An 18,536-nucleotide genomic window follows, 5' to 3' on the forward strand; every position below is an offset into this window, starting at 1 on the left:
TTTGAAAGGAAGAGCTAGCTAGCTGGGTGGGTAGGTAGGTAGAATCTTGCACCTGCCGATTCCCTGGGTGGCTGGGACTGGTTGGCTGGGGCTGGGCCAGGCCACAGCCAGGAGCCTGGAGCTCCATTCAGGTCTCCTCTGTGAGTGCAGGGGCACCAGGAGTTGGTCCGTCCCAGGCACGTTAGCAGGAGCTGGACCTGACCCAGCACCCATATGGGACGCTGATGTCCAGCCCTGGGCTTAACCTGCTGCACCGGAATGCCGGCTCCTCCCCCACTTGCTTCCAGGTGCTTCTCGCAGCCCAGGTGAGGGGACGGGCGCAGCGGCCATGCTGCCTTTGTGTCTCTGGAGCGCCCTCCTGTGTCCTCACATGGCGATGACAGCACACGGCCCTTCCAGGGGTCTCAGCACAGGGGCGAGGTGGGGCAGTCGGAGACACCTGGGTGCACCCTGCTTAGCTTTTGCGGTTGGGCAGGGTTTTAAACACTCAGATCGATGGTCCCCGTGTGCACACGTCTCTGTGCTGTTGGCTGAGGGGGCCTCGTGCCACCAGTGCCCAGCATCCCCATCCTGGCCCCGATCGTCCAGTTACAGGAACCAGACTCCGGGGCAGCAGCTGATCTCAGGGGTGGAGCAGGCAGTACGCGAGGCCCTGAAGGGCCAGAAAGTCCGGACGTGCCCAGACAGGTGCAGACGAGAGTGGGGTCACGTGGCCCAGGTGTGTGTTGTGACCGAGTGTGACGTGGACACCCTGGCTCCGCAGCAGTGTCTTGGTGACACTAAAAGATTGATAAATGGGCCGGTCTCCTGTGCAGAAGAGTTCCCAGGGTCCCCGTGGGTGCCCCCCGCTGGGGAGCTGGGGTGACCCCCCACCCTGCCGGGAGCTCCATGTGGAAAGGGGATGATGGCTCCACAGCGGGGCCCTGGCCGACACGCAGCAGGCCGCTGGGTCGGCATCCCTGGACGAGTCGTGGTGATGCGGGTCCGGTGGGTGTGGCAAGTGCCCTTGCACCCTGCGGCTCTCCCCACAAACCCACGGCCCCAACCTCACCGGGAGAAGGACACCGGGCAGAGCCCGGCAGGGGCTGCCTCCTTACCAGCCATACAGGCCCCTGGGACCAGGCGGGGCTGAGCCCAGGGAGAAGGGACGCCTAGGGGAGGGGCCATTGTCACATGAGGTCTTGGGTGGGTCCTGGGACAGGAATCTGGGTTGTCATGTGAGATTTGTTTGTTGTGACACACGTGACCTCCTAACACAGGGGCTGATGGCAGGGCTGGGGGTGGGTTTATGCTCTCATATCTCTGCAGCCATCCCACCACTCAAACAACCTAAACCAAGCGTGTGGTCAAACCGATCTCACACACAGGTGCGTGGCTGCACGCATCCTGGCCCGTGGTGGCTGCGTGGCCTCTTCCCCCGCCCAGGTCTGTGTTCCAAGGGGTGCCCCACAGCCTTCTGCAGGTAGTGGGGTCCAGCTGCCCGTCCACACCTGCCCCTGCTTCTGCAGACGCCCTCGTCAGCAGCCCCGTGGTCCCCCCACCGTCCTTCCTGGCTCCCAGCCGTGCCAGCACCTGCCTCCCCGCCCCACGCTCTGTGCTCCACTGGCAAGCATTCAGACAGCGCCCGCATCCAGGTGCGCTTGGGACAGCGGCGCTGGTCTGCCCACCAGCCCTTGGGCCCGCGTCCCCCGCAGCAGCTTGTCTGTCCCTCTCACCTGCACCCCGGCCAGGCCCGTGGCTCGTCCGGAACGCATCCCTGCTGCCCGCACCCTCTCCCACCTGGCTCTGCAGCCGCTCTCTGGGAGCCTTGCTGGGCCTGAAGTGTGGTCCCCCTTCTGCCACTTGGGTGCCCCCTGGCCTTTTTTCCCACTGTTTGTGGCACCACCGTGGTAGGCAGCCGGTGCTGAGTGTGAGCCTGGGTTCATGGTGGTGGGCAGCTCGTGCATGATGCCCACCTGCCCCGCCACACCGGGGGAGGAGGAGGAGTGGCACCTCCCCGTGTGTGTGTGTACAGGACCATGCCGGCATTAGATGACCAGAGCCTTCAGGATGGCCGCTGCGGGCATGCACCTGCATCCCTCACCATCTTGTGATCTTTCCCAGTGACGCAGCCCGCCCGATGCCTGGCCTGACACCACCGGGCCCCGGCAGGCTCTGGCTCGGGATGCCCAGGCGCCCAGCCCCATGGCTTGCTGGGCAGAGCAGCTGCTGGTCACTGTGGTGGGGTCCAAGCTGAGATGGGGAGAGCTGGTGGTCTCCCAGGTGCCGACCACCCACAAAGGCGGCCTTGGCGAGGCAGCCTCCCATGCCCCCCGAAGGTGCCCTGCACGCTGGGGCTTTGCGTGTGCCCACACTCCGGATACCTAGGAGTCCGTGGCCCTTTGCCTGAGACTGAGGGCCACCTGGGGTGCCGCCAGCAGGTGCGCGGTGACCTGTCCCGTCCCTGCCAGTGTTCTTGCCGGAGGGCCAGGCCTGCCGGTTCCCTCCCTCTGGGCCTTGCTTGGCCACGCCCCCAGCCCGGCTGAAAGGGCCCATTCAGACGCTCCCTTATTTAACCAGCCTGGCCCAGGGAGCAGCCGGTTGTGTCTGCAGTGAGCTGCAGGCCAGCCTGTGCTGCGGCACCCACTGGCCTTCCCCACCTTGCCGCCGCCCCCACATCATGCTTGGGGACCACTGTGCTGCCCCCGCAGACCGGGTTCTGCTTGGCCAGCCCCCCAAAACCGGACTCCACTGCAAAATGGTGCTCCGAGCAGTCAGCAGGGTGCTCAGGTAACCCCGCCCTGGCCCGGTCCTTGCCGCCCGCCGCCCAGGTGTGGTACCAGCAGCTGTGCGGCGGCTGGCTGGGTGCTCCGAGACGTTTCCTCTCTCCCCGGACCGCGAGAGGGAGGCCTGGCAGGTGGGATTGGAGATAGGGGTCTCTGTCCTCCTGGGCCCACGGCAGCCAGCCCTGGAGCCCGGCCACATCCCCCGTGGGGCCTTCTGAGCCGGGCCTGGTGCCTGTGCTGGGCAAGGCAGCTCCGCGGGCGGTGTCGCCAGCACCGTGGTTTTCTCACCGCTTCCTTTCCTGACGTGCGAGCGCTGGTGCTGTGAGTGCGCGGGGAGGCGTGAGCGCGGGAGGCCTGGGGGTGAGTGGGGCGTGGCGAGCCGTGGGGTGGTGGTCTGCCCTCGGTGCTGCAGCGCGAGGAGGCAGATCCATGTTTTCTCCGTGTTGGATTGTCCTGTTTCTGCCACGCTGATGGCTTTGCCAAGGTTGCCTTTCGCCATCGCCCGGCTGAGCAGGGCTGTTAGGGAGGGTTTGGGGTGAGCTCCACCCTCCGCTGCTGCCCCCCTGGAAGTGGCCGCTGAGTTCTGGGCCACATGCGTGCCTGTGTCCCCACACGAGGCCTTCGCTGCCAGACACAGTGGGCTCCAGAGAGCTGAGGGGTGAGCCTGCCACGGCCGGCCTGTGTGCCTGTGCGTGTGCGTGTGCGATGGGAGAGGTCCACAGGCAGGATCCATGTGCCCACACCCGACTACAGAAGTCCCAGCCGCTCCCACTGGCCGGCTTCCCTGGGGCCCTGAGCGCCTTCGTCACAGCAGACCGGTGCAGCTGGCTGTGCCTTGAGCCTAGGCCACGGGGCTGGGACGTGTGGACGCTCGGGTCTCGGATGGCAGGGCCTCTGTGCTGTCTCGGGCCTCTGTGCTGTCTCGGTCCTCTGGGAGCGGGCCTGGCGCCTGGTGGGCGCCTGCCTTGTCTGGGGCCTGCCTGTCCGGGCCCCTCCAGCCAGCAGGAGGACAGCTCACCCTGCCGTCTCCACCGTCCGTCGGCGGTTCAGCCTGTGCTGTGGGAAGACCCGGTGAGACCCGGTGAAAGGCACTGTTAGAAATGCCGTTCTCAAGCCAGCTGAGACCCAGATGCCCGCATCCGAGCTGGGCTGGGGACCTGTCCCTGGCACGCTTCCTCCTGGCTGTGGGGCTTGGCCCAGCCAGCACGGTCTCAGCTGAGCACAGTGCCTCGTGGTTACAGGGGAGGGGGTCACCGCGGCTTCTGAGCGGGGGGCTCAGGGTGGCCTGACCAAGGGGTGTGAGGGTCAACAGGCTGCAGAGGCCCACGTTGCTGGGGTCATGGCTCTCCTTGGCCTCCTTCCCCCGACAGACGTCTGAGATGGTCCTGCCAGGCTTGAGCCCCTGTGCCTGCCCCTCCCCCAGGCCAGCTGCCCTGTTTGTTAGGGAGCAGGAGTGGAGGCTGCACCTGCTGTGTGTGCAGCTGTGGGTCATGAGCAGGGCTGGCTGCACCTGTCCCCAAGTAGAGGCCAGGCAGCCGTGCCCATGTGCCTGTGGCGCAGGGCTCCCCTGCACGTGTAGGTCACCTCTTGGCGAAGATCGACAGTGGGCCCCGGGTACAGGTGTGCTGGCCGGCATGGGGAACGTGGCATTGGATGGGCTCTCACAGGACAAGGAGAAGCCTGCGGTGCTGGGGTCAGACGGTGCGTTGTCTGGGGACCCAGCTAGGACAGCCACGGTACCCGGAACATGGGAGGGTGGGAGGTAGTCGAGGCTGGGTAGCCCCGGGGGAGACAGAGCAAGGTGACTCCAGTGGGCCCTGGCACCTCCCAAATGGACGGTGCCTGCCCGGCAGACAGGGAGCAGCACGGGGGGCTTTATCTGGGGGCTCCCCAGGAGGTGCCGGCAGCCTGTGGCAGGCCCGAGGCTGCCCATCCACTCCCTGGCCACCTCAGTGCAGTCTTTGTCCTGCCCCAACAAGCCCTGACTGTCAGGGACTTGGCCATACCTGCAGGACCACGGCAGGGAGGAGGGAGGCTGGGACGAGGGCCACAGTGGCGCTGTCCTTGGAGAGGGAGAGGGCAGTGTGCGGGCCTGGCCGGTAGGGCGCCCTGGCGCAGCTGTGGGCCTGAGCGGGGTGCGGAGGTCTGTTCTGTCTGGGAGGCAGTGAGTGCCTGTGGCGGCAGGGACAGCCCCACGGGTGGCAGTCCCGGGAGTGCAGGCAGCCACTGCGGGCCTGGGGCAGAGGAGCTGGGGCTGGGCCAGGTGAATTCCCGGCTCAGGGGAGCAGCACGCGGTCGCTGGGAGGCTCCTCGCCGCCTGCACGGGTCTGTGCTGGAGCAGGGGTCCTGTCCCTCCCATCCCCGCGGCACTGAGAGTGGCCGGGTGTCAGGAGGGTCAGCCGGAGTGCACAGAGCTCCGGGGACCCAGGTCCTGGTAACGGGAGCAGTGGAGCTGGGAAGCGGCTGGGGGCCTGTGTGCTCTGGAAGGGCAGGGACTGGCGGGAGGTGAGGCCGGGCCCCGATCTCAGCCAGAGGCCTCCCCAGGGCTTGCTGGCACACCGCTCGGAGCAGGGCAGCCTTCCCAGCAGGCCTGAGTGTGAGATCGATGGTGGAGTGAGGCCACCGGCCCTCGCCTGAGGGGTGTACAGCTCTCAACCCCAGAGCAGGGTGACAGCTGCGCCAGTAGCACACCTGGTGGGATTGTGGCCCCCGCAGGCCAGGAGGTTGGCTCAGCACGTGTGGCTGGCACAGGATGGGGTCAGCCGGCGATGCTAAGGTCCAGGCTCACGGGGAGCACCTGCCCCGTGGGGACACGCGGGGCGCGACCCAGCAGGGGCGGGTGCAGGGCTTGGGCGGCTCCCACGAAGGTTCCAGGAGCATGGCTGTGGATGGGTCCCTGCGGGTGTGGAGCGCTCCAGGCTGCTTTCGGCTTTCCCAACCGGGTGGTCTGTGAGCGCGTCAGCAGTCAAAGACCCTGGGTCCAGAGAGGCTGAGACGCCCAGGATGGGCGGGGACACATCCTGGGACGTCCCCAGCCCGGCTGGACTCCAGAGACTTCGCCAGAGCAGGCGGCTCAGGAGCCCCAGGGCTGGGATGGGCCTGGCTTGTCCCCTGCCTGGCTCTGGCCACTCTGGGCCCTGGCCCGGAGGCTGAGCGCCCGTCGCCTTTTAAGGCGAAGATCTGCTGTGCGAGCTGGCAGGGAAACATTCCCCTGGCATCCAGGGAGCATTTTTCCTTCCTCTTTCTCTTAAATAAACCATTCGCAGCTTTTCAAAACAAGGGAGGAGAACACCAGAGCCAGGGCAGGGTGGTCCGCAGACCCCCACCCCTGCTGCGGCCCCCGGGGCTGGGGGGACGGGGCCGGGTGCGGCTGTGCCTGGGCAGCTCTGCCTGCCTGCCCCGAGGAAGCCAGAGTAAGATTTGCTTCCTCTGCCCATGGGGAGAAGGCGGTGGGCCCCTGGGGTCCGCCGAGCCGCCCCTCTGCTGTGGGCGTGGCCTGGCTGCACACCCCCTCTGTTCCCTGAAGCATGCCCTGGCTCATGCTGCCTGGAGCTGGGTCAGGGGTGAAGCTGGTGCCCCTCTCATGTGCCCCCCAGCAGTCCCTCCTGATCAGGCGACAGTCCTGAGGTAAGCACCTCCCCAGGGAGCCGTCAGGGCACTCTGCAGACGCCGCACCCTCGGCTGCAGCTAGGTGCTCCCTGGCTCTCCCTGATGCCCCTCCCCTCTTGATGTCAGGTGGTCCTGTGGTCAGGGGCCGCTCTGCTGTCCCAGGAGTGCTGCCGGCAGGCCCTGCCTGGTCTCCGTCCGCTCTCGCTGTGGCTGCCCTGCCTCCAGGAACTTCCTGTGGCTGCTTCAGCCGGAAGTTCTGTGCTCCTGGGCACGTTTCTGCTGCTCTGGCCTCTCTAGCGACAGAGAAGTGGTCCGCCGTGTCTCCCAGCCAGACAGGCGCCCCGCCAAATCTTGGGCTCACAGGACACTCCGGTGGTTTCCTCCTTAAGGGGATATCTTGTCCGCCCACCTAGAAGCTGGTTTGCAGATGGGGACAGCTGGCATGCAGGTGGGGAGCAGGCAGTGTGCAGGTGGGGAGCAGCTGGCCTGCAGGGGGAGCAGCTGTCTCGGGACCCAGGTGGGGAGCAGCTGGCCTGCAGGGGGAGCAGCTGGCCTGCAGGGGGAGCAGCTGTCTCGGGACCCAGCAGCATCCTTCCACTCCCTAGCACCTGATGTTTGCTCTGGTCAAAGGCAAAAGAAGACATTTAAAAATACATATTTCTTTTTTTTTTAAGATTTATTTATTTATTTGAAAGAGTTACAGAGAGAGAGAAGGAGAGACAGCGAGAGAAGGAGAGACAGAGAGAGAAGGAGAGACAGAGACAGAGGTCTTCCATCTGCTGGTTCCCTCCCCAATGGCGCAATGGCCAGAGCTGCGCCAGTCTGAAGCCAGGATCAGGAGCTTCCTCCGGGTCTCCCATGTGGGTGCAGGGGCCCAAGGACTTGGGGCATCCTCCACTGCTCTCCCAGGCCACAGCAGAGAGCTGGATAGGAAGTGGAGCCGCCAGGACTCAAACCGGCGCCCCTATGGGATGCTGGCACTGCAGGCGGTGGCTTCACCTGCTGTACCACAGCGCTGGCCCCCCATATTTCTTTGTTTAAAAGTGGCCACAAGGGGGCAGGTGTTTGGCCTAGCAAGACTGGGACCAGTTGGAATACCTGCATCCCACCTGGAGTGCCGGGCTCTGCAGTCCAGCTCTGCCCCTCACTCCCCCTTTGCCAGGGAGGCCGCAGTAATGGCTGAAGTATTGAGTCCCTGCTGCTCACAGGGGAGACCCGGATCGGGTTCCTGGCTCCAGGCTTCAGCCTGGCTGAGCCCCGGCCATCGTGGGCGTCTGGGGAGGGAACCAGCTGTGGGGCTGCACTAGGTTGGATGACGCTGATGGTAGTAGTGTGTGTGAGGAGGCGCTGTCACCACGTGGTCCATCCAGGTGGTCGCGTGGTGATTCTTTGGCCAGAAGGTCCTGGCTGATGCTGGGCCAGCCCAGGCTCTTGGGGTGCCTGGGCCCCCAGCACTCCGGGTGGAGTCAGTACTCCGAGGCCTTCTGGGAAGCTCTGGGCAGCGTGGACACCTCCCCGGTGGGCTGGCTGGGTCTCCTGAGCCCTCCGGAGCCCTTTCCTGCTCTTTCCTCTCCCAGCTGATGAGGGGAGGCGCCCCTCGCCGCCTGCAAGTGCTCAGTGCGTGCCCACGCCCGGGGCTTGCTCCCAGCTCTCAGGATCACAGCCCGTTGGCAGGGGCCCCGTTCCACCTCGGGGCTTCTCAGGAGTCGCACCAGAGCAGGCCCTGAGCCGCCCCAGTGGGCTGCCGTGTGCCCTGGGCTCCAGGCCCCCTCCCCAGCCGGAGGCCTGGTGTGTCTGTACCTCCCGCTCGTCCCGGCAGGATGGTGCTGCCGGAGCCGTGGGGAGGCTGCGGGAGCAGAGGGCTGGAGTCCCTGGCAGGCCTGCCCTTGTGGCCCGTGTGAGCAGGTCTGGGCGGGCGCGGGGTGACTGTGCCGCCCCTTCTGCTCGGCAGGAAGTCTAAAGCGAAGCCCAACGGCAAGAAGCCGGGCGCCGAGGAGAAGAAGGTGTACCTGGAGCCCGAGCACGCCAGGTCCCGCATCGCCGACTTCGCCTTCAAGGAGCTGGTGGCGCTGCCCCGCGAAATCGACCTCCACGAGTGGCTGGCCAGCAACAGTGCGTGGGCGGGGCCAGCGACAGTGCGTGGGCGGGGCCCGGCGACAGTGCGTGGCGGGCGGTGGTGGGGGCCCTCCTCTCCTCCCCCACCCCTCCTCCATCTTGGAGGTCCTCCCCCAGCTGGTGCCTAGCTGCCTGGGGGTGGCCTGTGGATGGCCTGAGCTCCCCGGGTGCCCCGGCGCAGGGTCCTCACCTCGGCTGCTTCTCTTCTCCCAGCGACGACCTTCTTCCACCACATCAACCTGCAGTACAGCACCATCTCGGAGTTCTGCACCGGCGAGACCTGTCAGACGATGGCCGTGTGCAACACGTGAGTAGCTCCCCCCTGGGGCGTCTGTCTGCCTGGCTCAGGGGTCACAGGCCCCTCCTGGCCCCAAGCAGCGATACCCAACCGTACAGGTCCCCGCTGGGGCACAGGAGGCGCCAGGAGCCTGCACAGGCCATGGGCTGCGCTCTGGGGGAACGTGCCGGCTCCCTCAGCTCCCCTGTGCTCTCCTGTCTCACGGGGCGGGGCTCCTTCTTGGTGACCTCCCGACTGGCCAGGAGCCCCCGCCCCGGCCGCTGTGCTGCAGCAGGTGCTTTGTCTTTGTGTGTTTGAAGAGAGAACACAGGACTTGGTGTTAACACTGGGCAGATGTGCGCTGCGCCTTGCAGGGGCCCTCCTGCTCACCTCCCCTGTGTGAGAGGAGACCCCTGGGCAGGGTCCCGCCCCTGTGTGACAGAGGAGACCCCAGGGCAGCCCCCTCCCCTGTGTGAGAGGAGACCCCTGGGCAGGGCCGCTTGGTGACTCCACACCAGCACTGGGGCAGGCGTCTGGTACAGTGGTTGAGCACAGCTGGGGCGTCTGGTCCGGCTTCCTGCTCGTGTGCACCCTGGGAGGCAGCAGGGGAGGGCTCAGTGCCCGTGGCAGGCGAGGGCTCAGTGCCTGTGTCAGGGGAGGGCTCGGTGCCCGTGGCAGGGGAGGGCTCAGTGCCTGTGTCAGGGGAGGGCGCAGTACCCGTGGCAGGCGAGGGCTCAGTGCCCGTGTCAGGGGAGGGCGCGGTACCCGTGGCAGGCGAGGACTCGGTACCCGTGGCAGGCGAGGGCTCGGTACCCGTGGCAGGCGAGAACTCGGTGCCCGTGGCAGGCGAGGGCTCGGTACCCGTGTCAGGGGAGGGCTCAGTGCCCGTGGCAGGCGAGGGCTCAGTACCCGTGTCAGGGGAGGGCTCAGTGCCCGTGGCAGGGGAGGGCTCAGTGCCCGTGTCAGGCGAGGGCTCAGTACCCGTGTCAGGCGAGGGCTCAGTGCCCGTGGCAGGGGAGGGCTCAGTGCCCGTGTCAGGGGAGGGCGCGGTACCCGTGGCAGGCGAGGACTCGGTACCCGTGGCAGGCGAGGGCTCGGTACCCGTGGCAGGCGAGGGCTCGGTACCCGTGGCAGGGGAGGGCTCAGTCCCCGTGGCAGGTGAGGTTTCAGTCCCCGTGGCAGGCGAGGGCTCAGTACCCATATCAGGCGAGGGCTCAGTGCCCGTGGCAGGCGAGGGCTCAGTACCGGTGGCAGGCGAGAACTCGGTGCCCGTGGCAGGCGAGGGCTTGGTACCCGTGTCAGGGGAGGGCTCGGTACCCGTGGCAGGCGAGGGCTCGGTACCCGTGGCAGGCGAGGGCTTGGTACCCGTGGCAGGCGAGGGCTTGGTACCCGTGGCAGGGGAGGGCTCGGTGCCCGTGGCAGGCGAGGGCTCGGTACCCGTGGCAGGCGAGGGCTCAGTACCCGTGTCAGGGGAGGGCTCAGTACCCGTGGCAGGCGAGGGCTCGGTACCCGTGGCAGGGGAGGGCTCAGTACCTGTGTCTCCGCCCCCGCGGGAGACAGATGGAGCTCCTGAGCTGGCTCCAGCCCCTTCAGCCCTGGCTGTTGCAGGCATCGGGGAATGAACCAGCAAGTGCAAGAGCTGCATCTGTCTGTCTTGGCTGTGTCTCTGCCTTTCAGATAAACATAGTTGAGGCCGTCTGATGCCTGCATCCCATGTGGATGCTGGTTCGAGTCCCGGCTGCTGCACTTCCAACTCAGCTCCCTGCCAGTGCGCCTGAGAAAGCCCTGGACGGTGCTCCTGGTCTTCGGGCCCCTGCCACACGTGTGGGAGACCCAGATGGAGTTCTCGGCTCCTGGCTTCAGCCTGGTCCAGCCCTGACCCGTTGTGGCCATCTGGGGAGTGAACCAGGGGATGGAAGCTCCGCTCCCCCTCCCCTCCCCCTCCTCCTCCCCTCCCCTCCCCTCCCCCTCCTCCTCCCCTCCCCTTCCTCTCCGCCTCCCCTCCTAGATGCTGTGCCTTCAAGTACGTAAATCGTTCTTTAAAAAGCAGTCCACGTTCTCCGCATAGGCCTGGGAGCCCGGCAGACCCCAGCACGGTACTCGGAGACACTGCGCAGAAGCCCCGCACCCACGTGCTGCTGCTTTGTTCTGTTTTAGCGATGTACTTACTTGAAAGGCAGAGTTACAGAGAGAGAGGAGAAACAGCTCTTCCATCCACTGGCACCCTCTCCAAATGGCTGCACCGGCCAGGGCTGGGCCAGACCAAAGCCAGGAGTCTGGAGCTCCATCTGAGTCTCCAACGTGGGTGGCCGGGATGCAGCCATGTGGGCCATCTTCCTTCCCAGGGATGTTAGCAGGGAGCTGGACCGGAGCAGAGCAGCTGGGTTTCAAAACCGTAATCTGGGGGCCGGTGCTGTGGCGCAGCGGATAAAGTTACCACCTGTGGTGCTGGCATCCCGTATGGGCGCCGGTTCGAGTCCCGGCTGCTCCACTTCCAATCCAGCTCCCTGTCATGGCCTGGGAGGGCAGCAGAAGATGGCCCAAGTCCTGGGGCCCCTGCTCCCGCGTGGGAGACCCGGAAGAAGCTCCTGGCTCCTGGCTTCAGATCAGTGCAGCCACAGCCATTGCAGCCATCTGGGAGTGAACCAGCAGGTGGAAGAGTGCTTGCTCCCTATCTCTCTGTAACGCTGCCTTCATATAAATAAATCTTAAAAAAAAAAAAAAAAAAAAGCCCTGCTGATACAGGATGCCAGTTTGGCAAGCAGCAGCTTCACCCGCTGTGCCAGTGTCAGCCCCACGCAGCCAGCACTTCGAAAATGCAGAACGCCAAACGGAGCGAGAGAGGAGGGTAAGGGATTCTGGTTGGAAAGGAGAGCTCGGTCCGGCCCTGTTTACGAAGTGTGGTTGTAAAGCCCTCAGGGACTCGGCCGGAGGATGGAATCAACTGGTCAGTGGAGGACAGCGTCCGGGCCACGCGCAGCTCAGGTGGCCGGAGCAGCTAGGGAAGCGGCGAGCTGCTGCTGCCGCGGTGAACACGCAGGATCCGTGCCCAGGGGACTGCACGTGCCGGTGCCAGGATGCATGAGGCACACACGCACACACGTGCACACACATGGCTACGTGCTCTAAACGTCTGAAGACAGCAGTGATCCTCATGCCGTGCCACCAGGAGGTCGCTGGGGCTGGACACCGAGGACCAAGCAAGGGGCGTGGCAGTGTTCAGGAGAGGAGTAGGGAGAGCTCTGCAAGGCGCACGTCCCACAGAGGGCCAGCGCCCCGGATGTGTGGCTGCCCGGTGAGAGGACACAGGGCCCTCAAAGGCCGTGCCAGGGACGCGGCCAAGCACGCGGGAGCCCTGTGGACAGGGCCTGTGCTGTACCTGTAAGTGCACGGGCAGTGCCAGCCCCCTGGACGGTGGTTGGGCAGTGTCTTGTGAGGTGCGGCCTGCACTGACCGTGGCACCCAGCGACACTACGTGCTGCCCCAGAGGGGTGTACGAGCCACGCCCACACGGACGTCTGCCTGTCCAGGAAGGTTGTCGCTTGCCCATCCTGATGTGCCCCCGCAGGGCAGCGGGTGGCGGCCCTGCAGCCGGCCGTGGCCATCTCGGCAGCCACCAGGCGGTGGGCTCCGGGGCCTTGCAGGGCACTCGCAGCGTGGCTGTGAGGGTGTCACGGGGTGGTGTGTGCGGGTTGTGGTCGTGGTTCCGTGAGCTGTGCAGCTCAGGACTGACGTTCCCACCAGCACAAGTCGGTTTTGTCACGTGGTTTTAAAGTGAGATGCAGACGATGGCAGGCGTGTGGGGGTGGTGTCCTGCCTGCGGAGCGGCTGGGACCGCGGTGCCCGGGGCTGACGCCCAGGGGTGTGCGCTCCAGTTCCTGCCTCGGCTGCTCTCCTGGCACATCCTGCACTGGGGGGCACCGCACAGCACAGTGCGCAGGGAAGAGCTGCTGGGGCCGGGGGACTGGGCCCCCCGACGCTTGCCTGGGGCTGGGCCGTCTGGGTGGTGACGGCAGAGCAGGTGCCCTGTGGTGGGCACGGCCCCCAGCAGGCTGGAGCAGCAGCTGCCTCTGAGACCACCGCTCCCATCAGGCCTGACAGAGCCCTGCACGGGGTGGAAGCGAGTCCCCTGGTTGCACTGTGGGGGCAGCGTGCTGGAGAAAGGTGGTCCTGGGACCCCTAGGGAGGGGCCTGCGGGGAGGTGGCCTGGCTGCCTTCTATCCCGTGGAGGGTCGGGTGCCCGTGGCAGAGGCTTGCAGCCGTCTCAGTGCCCTCGTGACCCCCTGGTACCTCTGGCGACCCCCGTGGTCCCCACTGCCCACCCTGGTCCTACCACAGCAGCACGGGTGCTCGCAGAGACGCTGCCGAATCAGGGCATGGCCGTGACGTCACAGCTGTCTTCCTCGCTTAGGGTCAGGCTGGCCAGGAGGGGCTGTTGATACTCTGACACCTGCCACGACCTGGGGGCTCTGTCCTGCTGGCGGGATGGCCCCCCTGACCACGCGGGGGCTCTCCACTGGTGCTCAGTGAGCTCCCGCTCCCAGGGCATGGGGCTGGGGTCCACCTCCAGAGCCGTCTCCGAAGCCGTGCCGAGAGCACGTGAAGTCGGCACAGTGAGGAGGTGGGCGGTGTGTGGGGAGGGTCTCTGAGGCCCGGCTTAGTGAAGGCAGAGGTGACAGGTGTCACGGGGGACAGAGGCCCTGGCTTTGGTTTGCTGTGCTGGGGGCTGGAGGAGGGGGTGTGGTGGTCACATGACCAGGAAGCACACCTGGCTCCTTCCTGGCTGGGCTCTGCAGCTCCGTGCTGAGGGCCCTGTCCTGGCCAGAGCGCTGGCTGCACGGCCCCCAGAGGCCCCCAGATGCCCCGCGCTGCCTCCAGGAGGACAGGGGAGCCCTGAGTGCTCTTCAGATTCACGCAGACAGCACGTGTTCTGTGCAGGTGGACACACAGGTGGAGGGCAGGTGGGGACAAGCCCATGTCCTCCGTGTGCGGCAAATGCAGCCGACCTTGCCCGCAGTGGGCTGCTCCCAGCCCCTCAGGCAGACCCCACCCCCTTGTCCGACCGCTGGGCTGACCACGTCTCTGCCCCACAGACAGTACTACTGGTACGACGAGCGGGGGAAGAAGGTCAAGTGCACGGCCCCGCAGTACGTGGACTTCGTCATGAGCTCTGTGCAGAAGCTGGTGACGGACGAGGACGTGTTCCCCACAAAGTACGGTACGTGGCCCTGCGGGGCGGGTGTGGCGCGAGGCCGTGGGTCCCTCCTCCATGCTCTGGCCTCTGCTTTGTGCAGCCAGGGTGGTCCTCCGTGCCCCAGCTCACAGGCCCGTGTGGGCACAGCTGGTCCCCACTTCAGCGAGGCCCCTGCCGCGGAGGCGCCGCCCGGCGGCTGAGCTCAGGGAGCACAGCGGCGTGGTCCTCCCTGGCGGGCCTGACGCCGCGGCTCCCCCAGGCAGGGAATTCCCCAGCTCCTTCGAGTCCCTGGTGAAGAAGATCTGCAGGTTCCTCTTCCACGTGCTGGGCCACATCTACTGGGCGCACTTCAAGGAGACGCTGGCGCTGGAGCTGCACGGACACTTGAACACTCTGTACGTCCACTTCATCCTCTTCGCCAGGGAGTTCAACCTGCTGGACCCCAAAGAGACCGCCGTCATGGACGACCTCACCGAGGTGCTGTGCGGTGGCCCCGGCGGGGCCGGCGGCGGGGGCCCGGGGGCACAGAACCACGTGAAGGAGAGATGAGCGGGCCGGACCGAGGCGCACAGGTGCAGGGGACGGCTGGTGTCTGCGAGTGCAGTGCCGTGCACGCTGCCCAGAGAGGCTGGGGCCCGGGCTGCGCCGAGCATGGGGTCCCGACACCGACGGCCGGGCCGTGGCTCCCGGCTGCCCCGTTGGATGGATGCGTGCCGTGTGCTGGGAAGAGCCTTGGATGCGTGCGTGCGTTCACACACTGCCGGCCTGAGCTTCGAGTGTTCTGCAGGGCTCTCCTCTCCTGGGTCTTCCGCGCAGCCCCGCCCCCGCCCCCCGCCCCGGGCCTGCGTTTTGAAAGAAGCAGCTGGTGGGAGGTGGGGCTCGCTCCAAGGAGGGGGATCTGTAGCCGGGGCTTCTGCTCCCGCGGCCACGCCGGCCACGCCTGCTCCCTGCCTCACCCGGGTCTCGCTGTTGGCGGCTCAGAGCCCAGGGAGGCCCAGGTGGCCTGGGAGGCTGTGCACCTGCTGCTTGCTCCTGCCACGCAGGGAGGGGTCCTGGTGTGCAGGCCCCGGGGGGGCGGAGGCCCCGCGGAGACGCCAGGTCAGCAGAAGGCTGAGCCGGGCTCGAGTTCCTGTGTTCAGTAATAAAGAGAACCCTCTCAGGTCACAGCCCTGTGTGCGTCCTCAGCGTCTCGGGGACCCCACCCTGAGGCCGGGGGGCTGGAGGGGAGGCCTGGCTGCTCCCGCACCTGGGCGGCCCCATGGATTTCTGGCAGCAGCTGGTACCCAAGGGTGGTCCCGAGCCTTCCCTGCAGCTCCTGGGTGGGCAGGGGAGGTGGGGGCCAGAGTCCCCTTCCTGTAGGGGCTGCCCACAGGACCACGCCCACGGGGCCACGCCCAAGGCACTAGGCCAGATCTCTGCCTGCTGTGGCCCTGGGCCCCACGTGAGGGCTCTGCTTCCAGGGCCTGAGTGCCTGCGCCAGGACCCCGAGGCAGGTCTGAGCTGTAGTCTAGCTGGCCCGGGACCAAGTGGGCCGAGGGAGGGAAGAGGCTGGCCCAGAGCTCGGAGCTGTGGCCTGCCACAGCGCTGCACCTGCCGGCTCCCAGAATGCTCAGCGCTGCCCCAGGACCCCTTACTGGGGAGGCCCACCCAGGTGCCACTGCCTGCCTGGCCCCCAGCCCAGCCCATCTGTGGTGCCTGTGGCCGAGCGGCACTTCACTGGTGAGCCCACACCACCACCAGCTATGGCAGCCTCCCCCAGCGCCTGTCTCCTGTGGCCTGGGCTGGCCATCGCCCCTGTCTGATCACATCCTGTCCTCCCTCCACCCGAGAGCTGCCGCCTCCTGCCAGCCTGCCCCACCACCCGCCCACAGGGTCCCATAGTCTCCCCAGTCCCTTGGTGCACAATGGGCCAACCAGGACCATCCCCAACACTCCACTGCCCTTGGACCCAACTCGTAAGGTCACCAAGTCTGTCCTGGAGGTAGTCTCTCTCCTCCCTCTGACTGTGTCCTGGAGGCACTCAGCCTCCTCCCTCTGACTGTCCTAGAGGCACTCTCCCTCCTCCCTCTGACTGTCCTAGAGGCACTCGCCCTCCTCCCTCTGACTGTCCTAGAGGCACTCGCCCTCCCCTCTCTGTGTCCTGGAAGCACTCACCCTCCTCCCTCTGACTGTCCTGGAGGCACTCGCCCTCCTCCCTCTGACTGTGTCCTGGAGGCACTCACCCTCCTCCCTCTGACTGTCCTGGAGGCACTCGCCCTCCTCCCTCTGACTGTGTCCTGGAGGCACTCGCCCTCCTCCCTCTGACTGTGTCCTGGAGTCCTCGCCCGCCTCCCTCTGACTCTCCAGGAGGTACTCGTCCCGGCCCAGCCCCCAGAGCTGCCGTACCCTCTGCCGATTTGAATGTTGGTTCTCGCCTGGCCGAGCCCGCTTTCATTTCTGACTTCTCAGCTCAGAGAAGGAATTTGCTTTGTTCAAGCCCCTGGGCCATGGGGACTTGGTCCCAGCAGTGGGCGCTGCTGGGAACTGGGCAGTGGCAGGAGGGCGTGAGGCTCCCAGCGGGTGGAGGAGGGGTGCTAGTGGCCCTGCGGGACGCCCTCCCCTGGGAGTACTGCAGGAGGGCGTGAGCAGGCGTGTGGCGGGGTGTGCGGGGCCAGGCCTGCGCGGAGCCCTCTGGCCAGGGCAGGAGCCCAGCTCGCTGGCCGTGCAGGAAGCAGGAGGGGCGCTGAGCGGTCGTTTCCCAGCCACATGGGTGGCCAGAGGGAAGGAAAACCGAGGGGCCTCGGCCTGAACGCGCTGCAGCAGACCCCCCGGTGGGTGTGGCTGGACGGCCTGTGGCTCAGTCGGTCACCCCCTCGGCCACCAAGGCCAAGCCCAGCGCCAGAGAAAAGGCGGTCTTCGGAGGATCCCGGCATGGGGACCCTGGCAGTGTAGACGGAAGGCGGGGACCGAGGCCGTCAGACCCCAGAGTGTGGGCGGTACACGGGGCTGTGCCTGGGGAGTGGCGACGCCCCGCCCACTTCCACTGCTGTGTGTGTGTGTGTGTGCACGTGAGAGAGAGCTCCCCTTTGCTGGTTTTTTGGTTGCTCCCCCGGCCGCCTGCAACAGCCCGGCCTGGGACAGCCCCGAGCCAGGAGCTGGAAACTCCATCAGGGTCTCCTGGGTGGGGGGGGGGGGGGGGGGCAGGGACCCAAGCACTGGTGCCGTCGCTGCTGCCTCCCGGGTCGTGCATCAGCAGGGAGCGGAATCGGAGCTGAACCCAGCCCCTCTGATAGGGACGTGGGCGTCCTGACCATCAGGGCAGGTCCCCCCCTGCGGCCAACGCTGGCACCTGCCCGAGGGACTTGCCCTGATGGGCCGTGGTTCTGGTGGTGGTGCTGGGGCCTCTGAGCCCGTGAGGCTTCAGGAAGGCACGAGTGGAGACGTGGGGACCTGGGGAGGGATGAGCGGCTTTGCGTGTGGCATGGATGTGGGGCTGTGGGGGCAGGCGGGGACCTGTGGCTGTGCCTGCTGACACCACAGGTGGCGTTAAGGTTGCTACCTGCGACCTTGCGAGGGGAATGGCACAGGGGGGTGACCAGACCCCTCCGATGGTGGCGGGGGAGGCAGAGCACAGCGGCTGGAGAGGCGGGGCCCGGGAGCCGAGGAGAGCAGGCCGGCAGTGGCTTCCTGAGCCCAGGGAGACCCAGGTCAGCAAGACTGGCCCGGTGCTGACACCACGTTTGAGGTAACTGGTGGGGAGCAGCGACAGGAAGCCGAGACGCCAAGGCCACAGAGCCCTGGGAGGATCTGGTGGACAGCAGCCCGGGGGCACGTGGCTGACGCCCTGGCTGCGGCCGCCCCGGGCAGGATGCCCCCCCACCCCCCGCCGACCCCAGCTCTTCCAGCGGGGACCCTCTCCCAGAGGACCCTTGGGCAGTGGCAGGGAGGTCATGAGAGGCTTGGAGCGTCAGGAAGCCCGGCCCCCAGGCCGAGCACCCTGGTGGGGTGGGGCTGGCACAGCGCCAAGCACCTGCCTCCTCGAGGCCCCATGGGCTCAGCCCTGCTGCATCGCATGGGGTCCTCAGCAGAGTGCCTCGCGTGTGTGCGCCCACCCTCTCCGTCTGCAGCACCCTACCCAGGCCCGCTGCCTGAGAGCCGGGCTGGGCAGAGCCTGGCCTTAGGTGGGGCCCCGCCACCTGCATCCCGTCCGAACGTCTTGGCTGGACAGCACAGGGCCCAGCAGGCTCGCTGCTCGGGGTGCCAGTTCTCACGTGTCCCCTCGTGTGCGTGCCAGCAGTTGGCTGTGGCTTGTCACAGCTGGGAGAGCTTGGTGTCAGAAATGGGGCTGCAGGGGACACCCCAGGGCCCCGAGGCTGACGTGGGTCTGAGCTCGTCCAGAGGGCGTGGACAGCAGAGGTCGTGCGCCCCGGCCACTCAGGAGGCAGAGGCGAAAGCACAGGTAAGGAATCGGCCTACCGGTGGCCGGCAGCGGGGGGTCCCCGGGGGAGCAAGGCCCTCCCTCCCCTGTCTCAGGCGAAGACTACTGGGGACACCCCACTGGCCAGCGGTGGCCACGCAGCCTGGCCCCGCGGCCTCT

At 66.8% G+C, this 18,536-nt stretch overlaps 1 protein-coding gene across 3 annotated transcripts in view; it reads left to right on the forward strand.

Moving 5' to 3' along the window:
- Positions 1–15,119, forward strand: part of MOB2 (MOB kinase activator 2) — a 34,550-nt gene extending 19,431 nt beyond the window's left edge. The window contains exons 1-5 of one of the 3 annotated variants that reach the window (XM_062195665.1): positions 2,435–2,769; positions 8,326–8,486; positions 8,703–8,796; positions 13,860–13,984; positions 14,220–15,119. In XM_062195665.1, coding sequence (XP_062051649.1) covers positions 2,660–2,769; positions 8,326–8,486; positions 8,703–8,796; positions 13,860–13,984; positions 14,220–14,509 — 780 coding nt within the window. In that variant the 5' untranslated portion in view covers positions 2,435–2,659 and the 3' untranslated portion in view covers positions 14,510–15,119. Of the gene's footprint in view, positions 1–2,434; positions 2,770–6,259; positions 6,393–8,325; positions 8,487–8,702; positions 8,797–13,859; positions 13,985–14,219 lie in introns of those variants that run through there. The other 2 variants (XM_062195663.1, XM_062195664.1) reach the window with 2 other exon arrangements.
- The last annotated feature ends 3,417 nt before the right edge of the window (positions 15,120–18,536 follow it).

Source organism: Lepus europaeus, chromosome 7, assembly GCF_033115175.1.
Source record: "Lepus europaeus isolate LE1 chromosome 7, mLepTim1.pri, whole genome shotgun sequence".
In the NCBI taxonomy this organism is placed as follows: domain Eukaryota; kingdom Metazoa; phylum Chordata; class Mammalia; order Lagomorpha; family Leporidae; genus Lepus; species Lepus europaeus.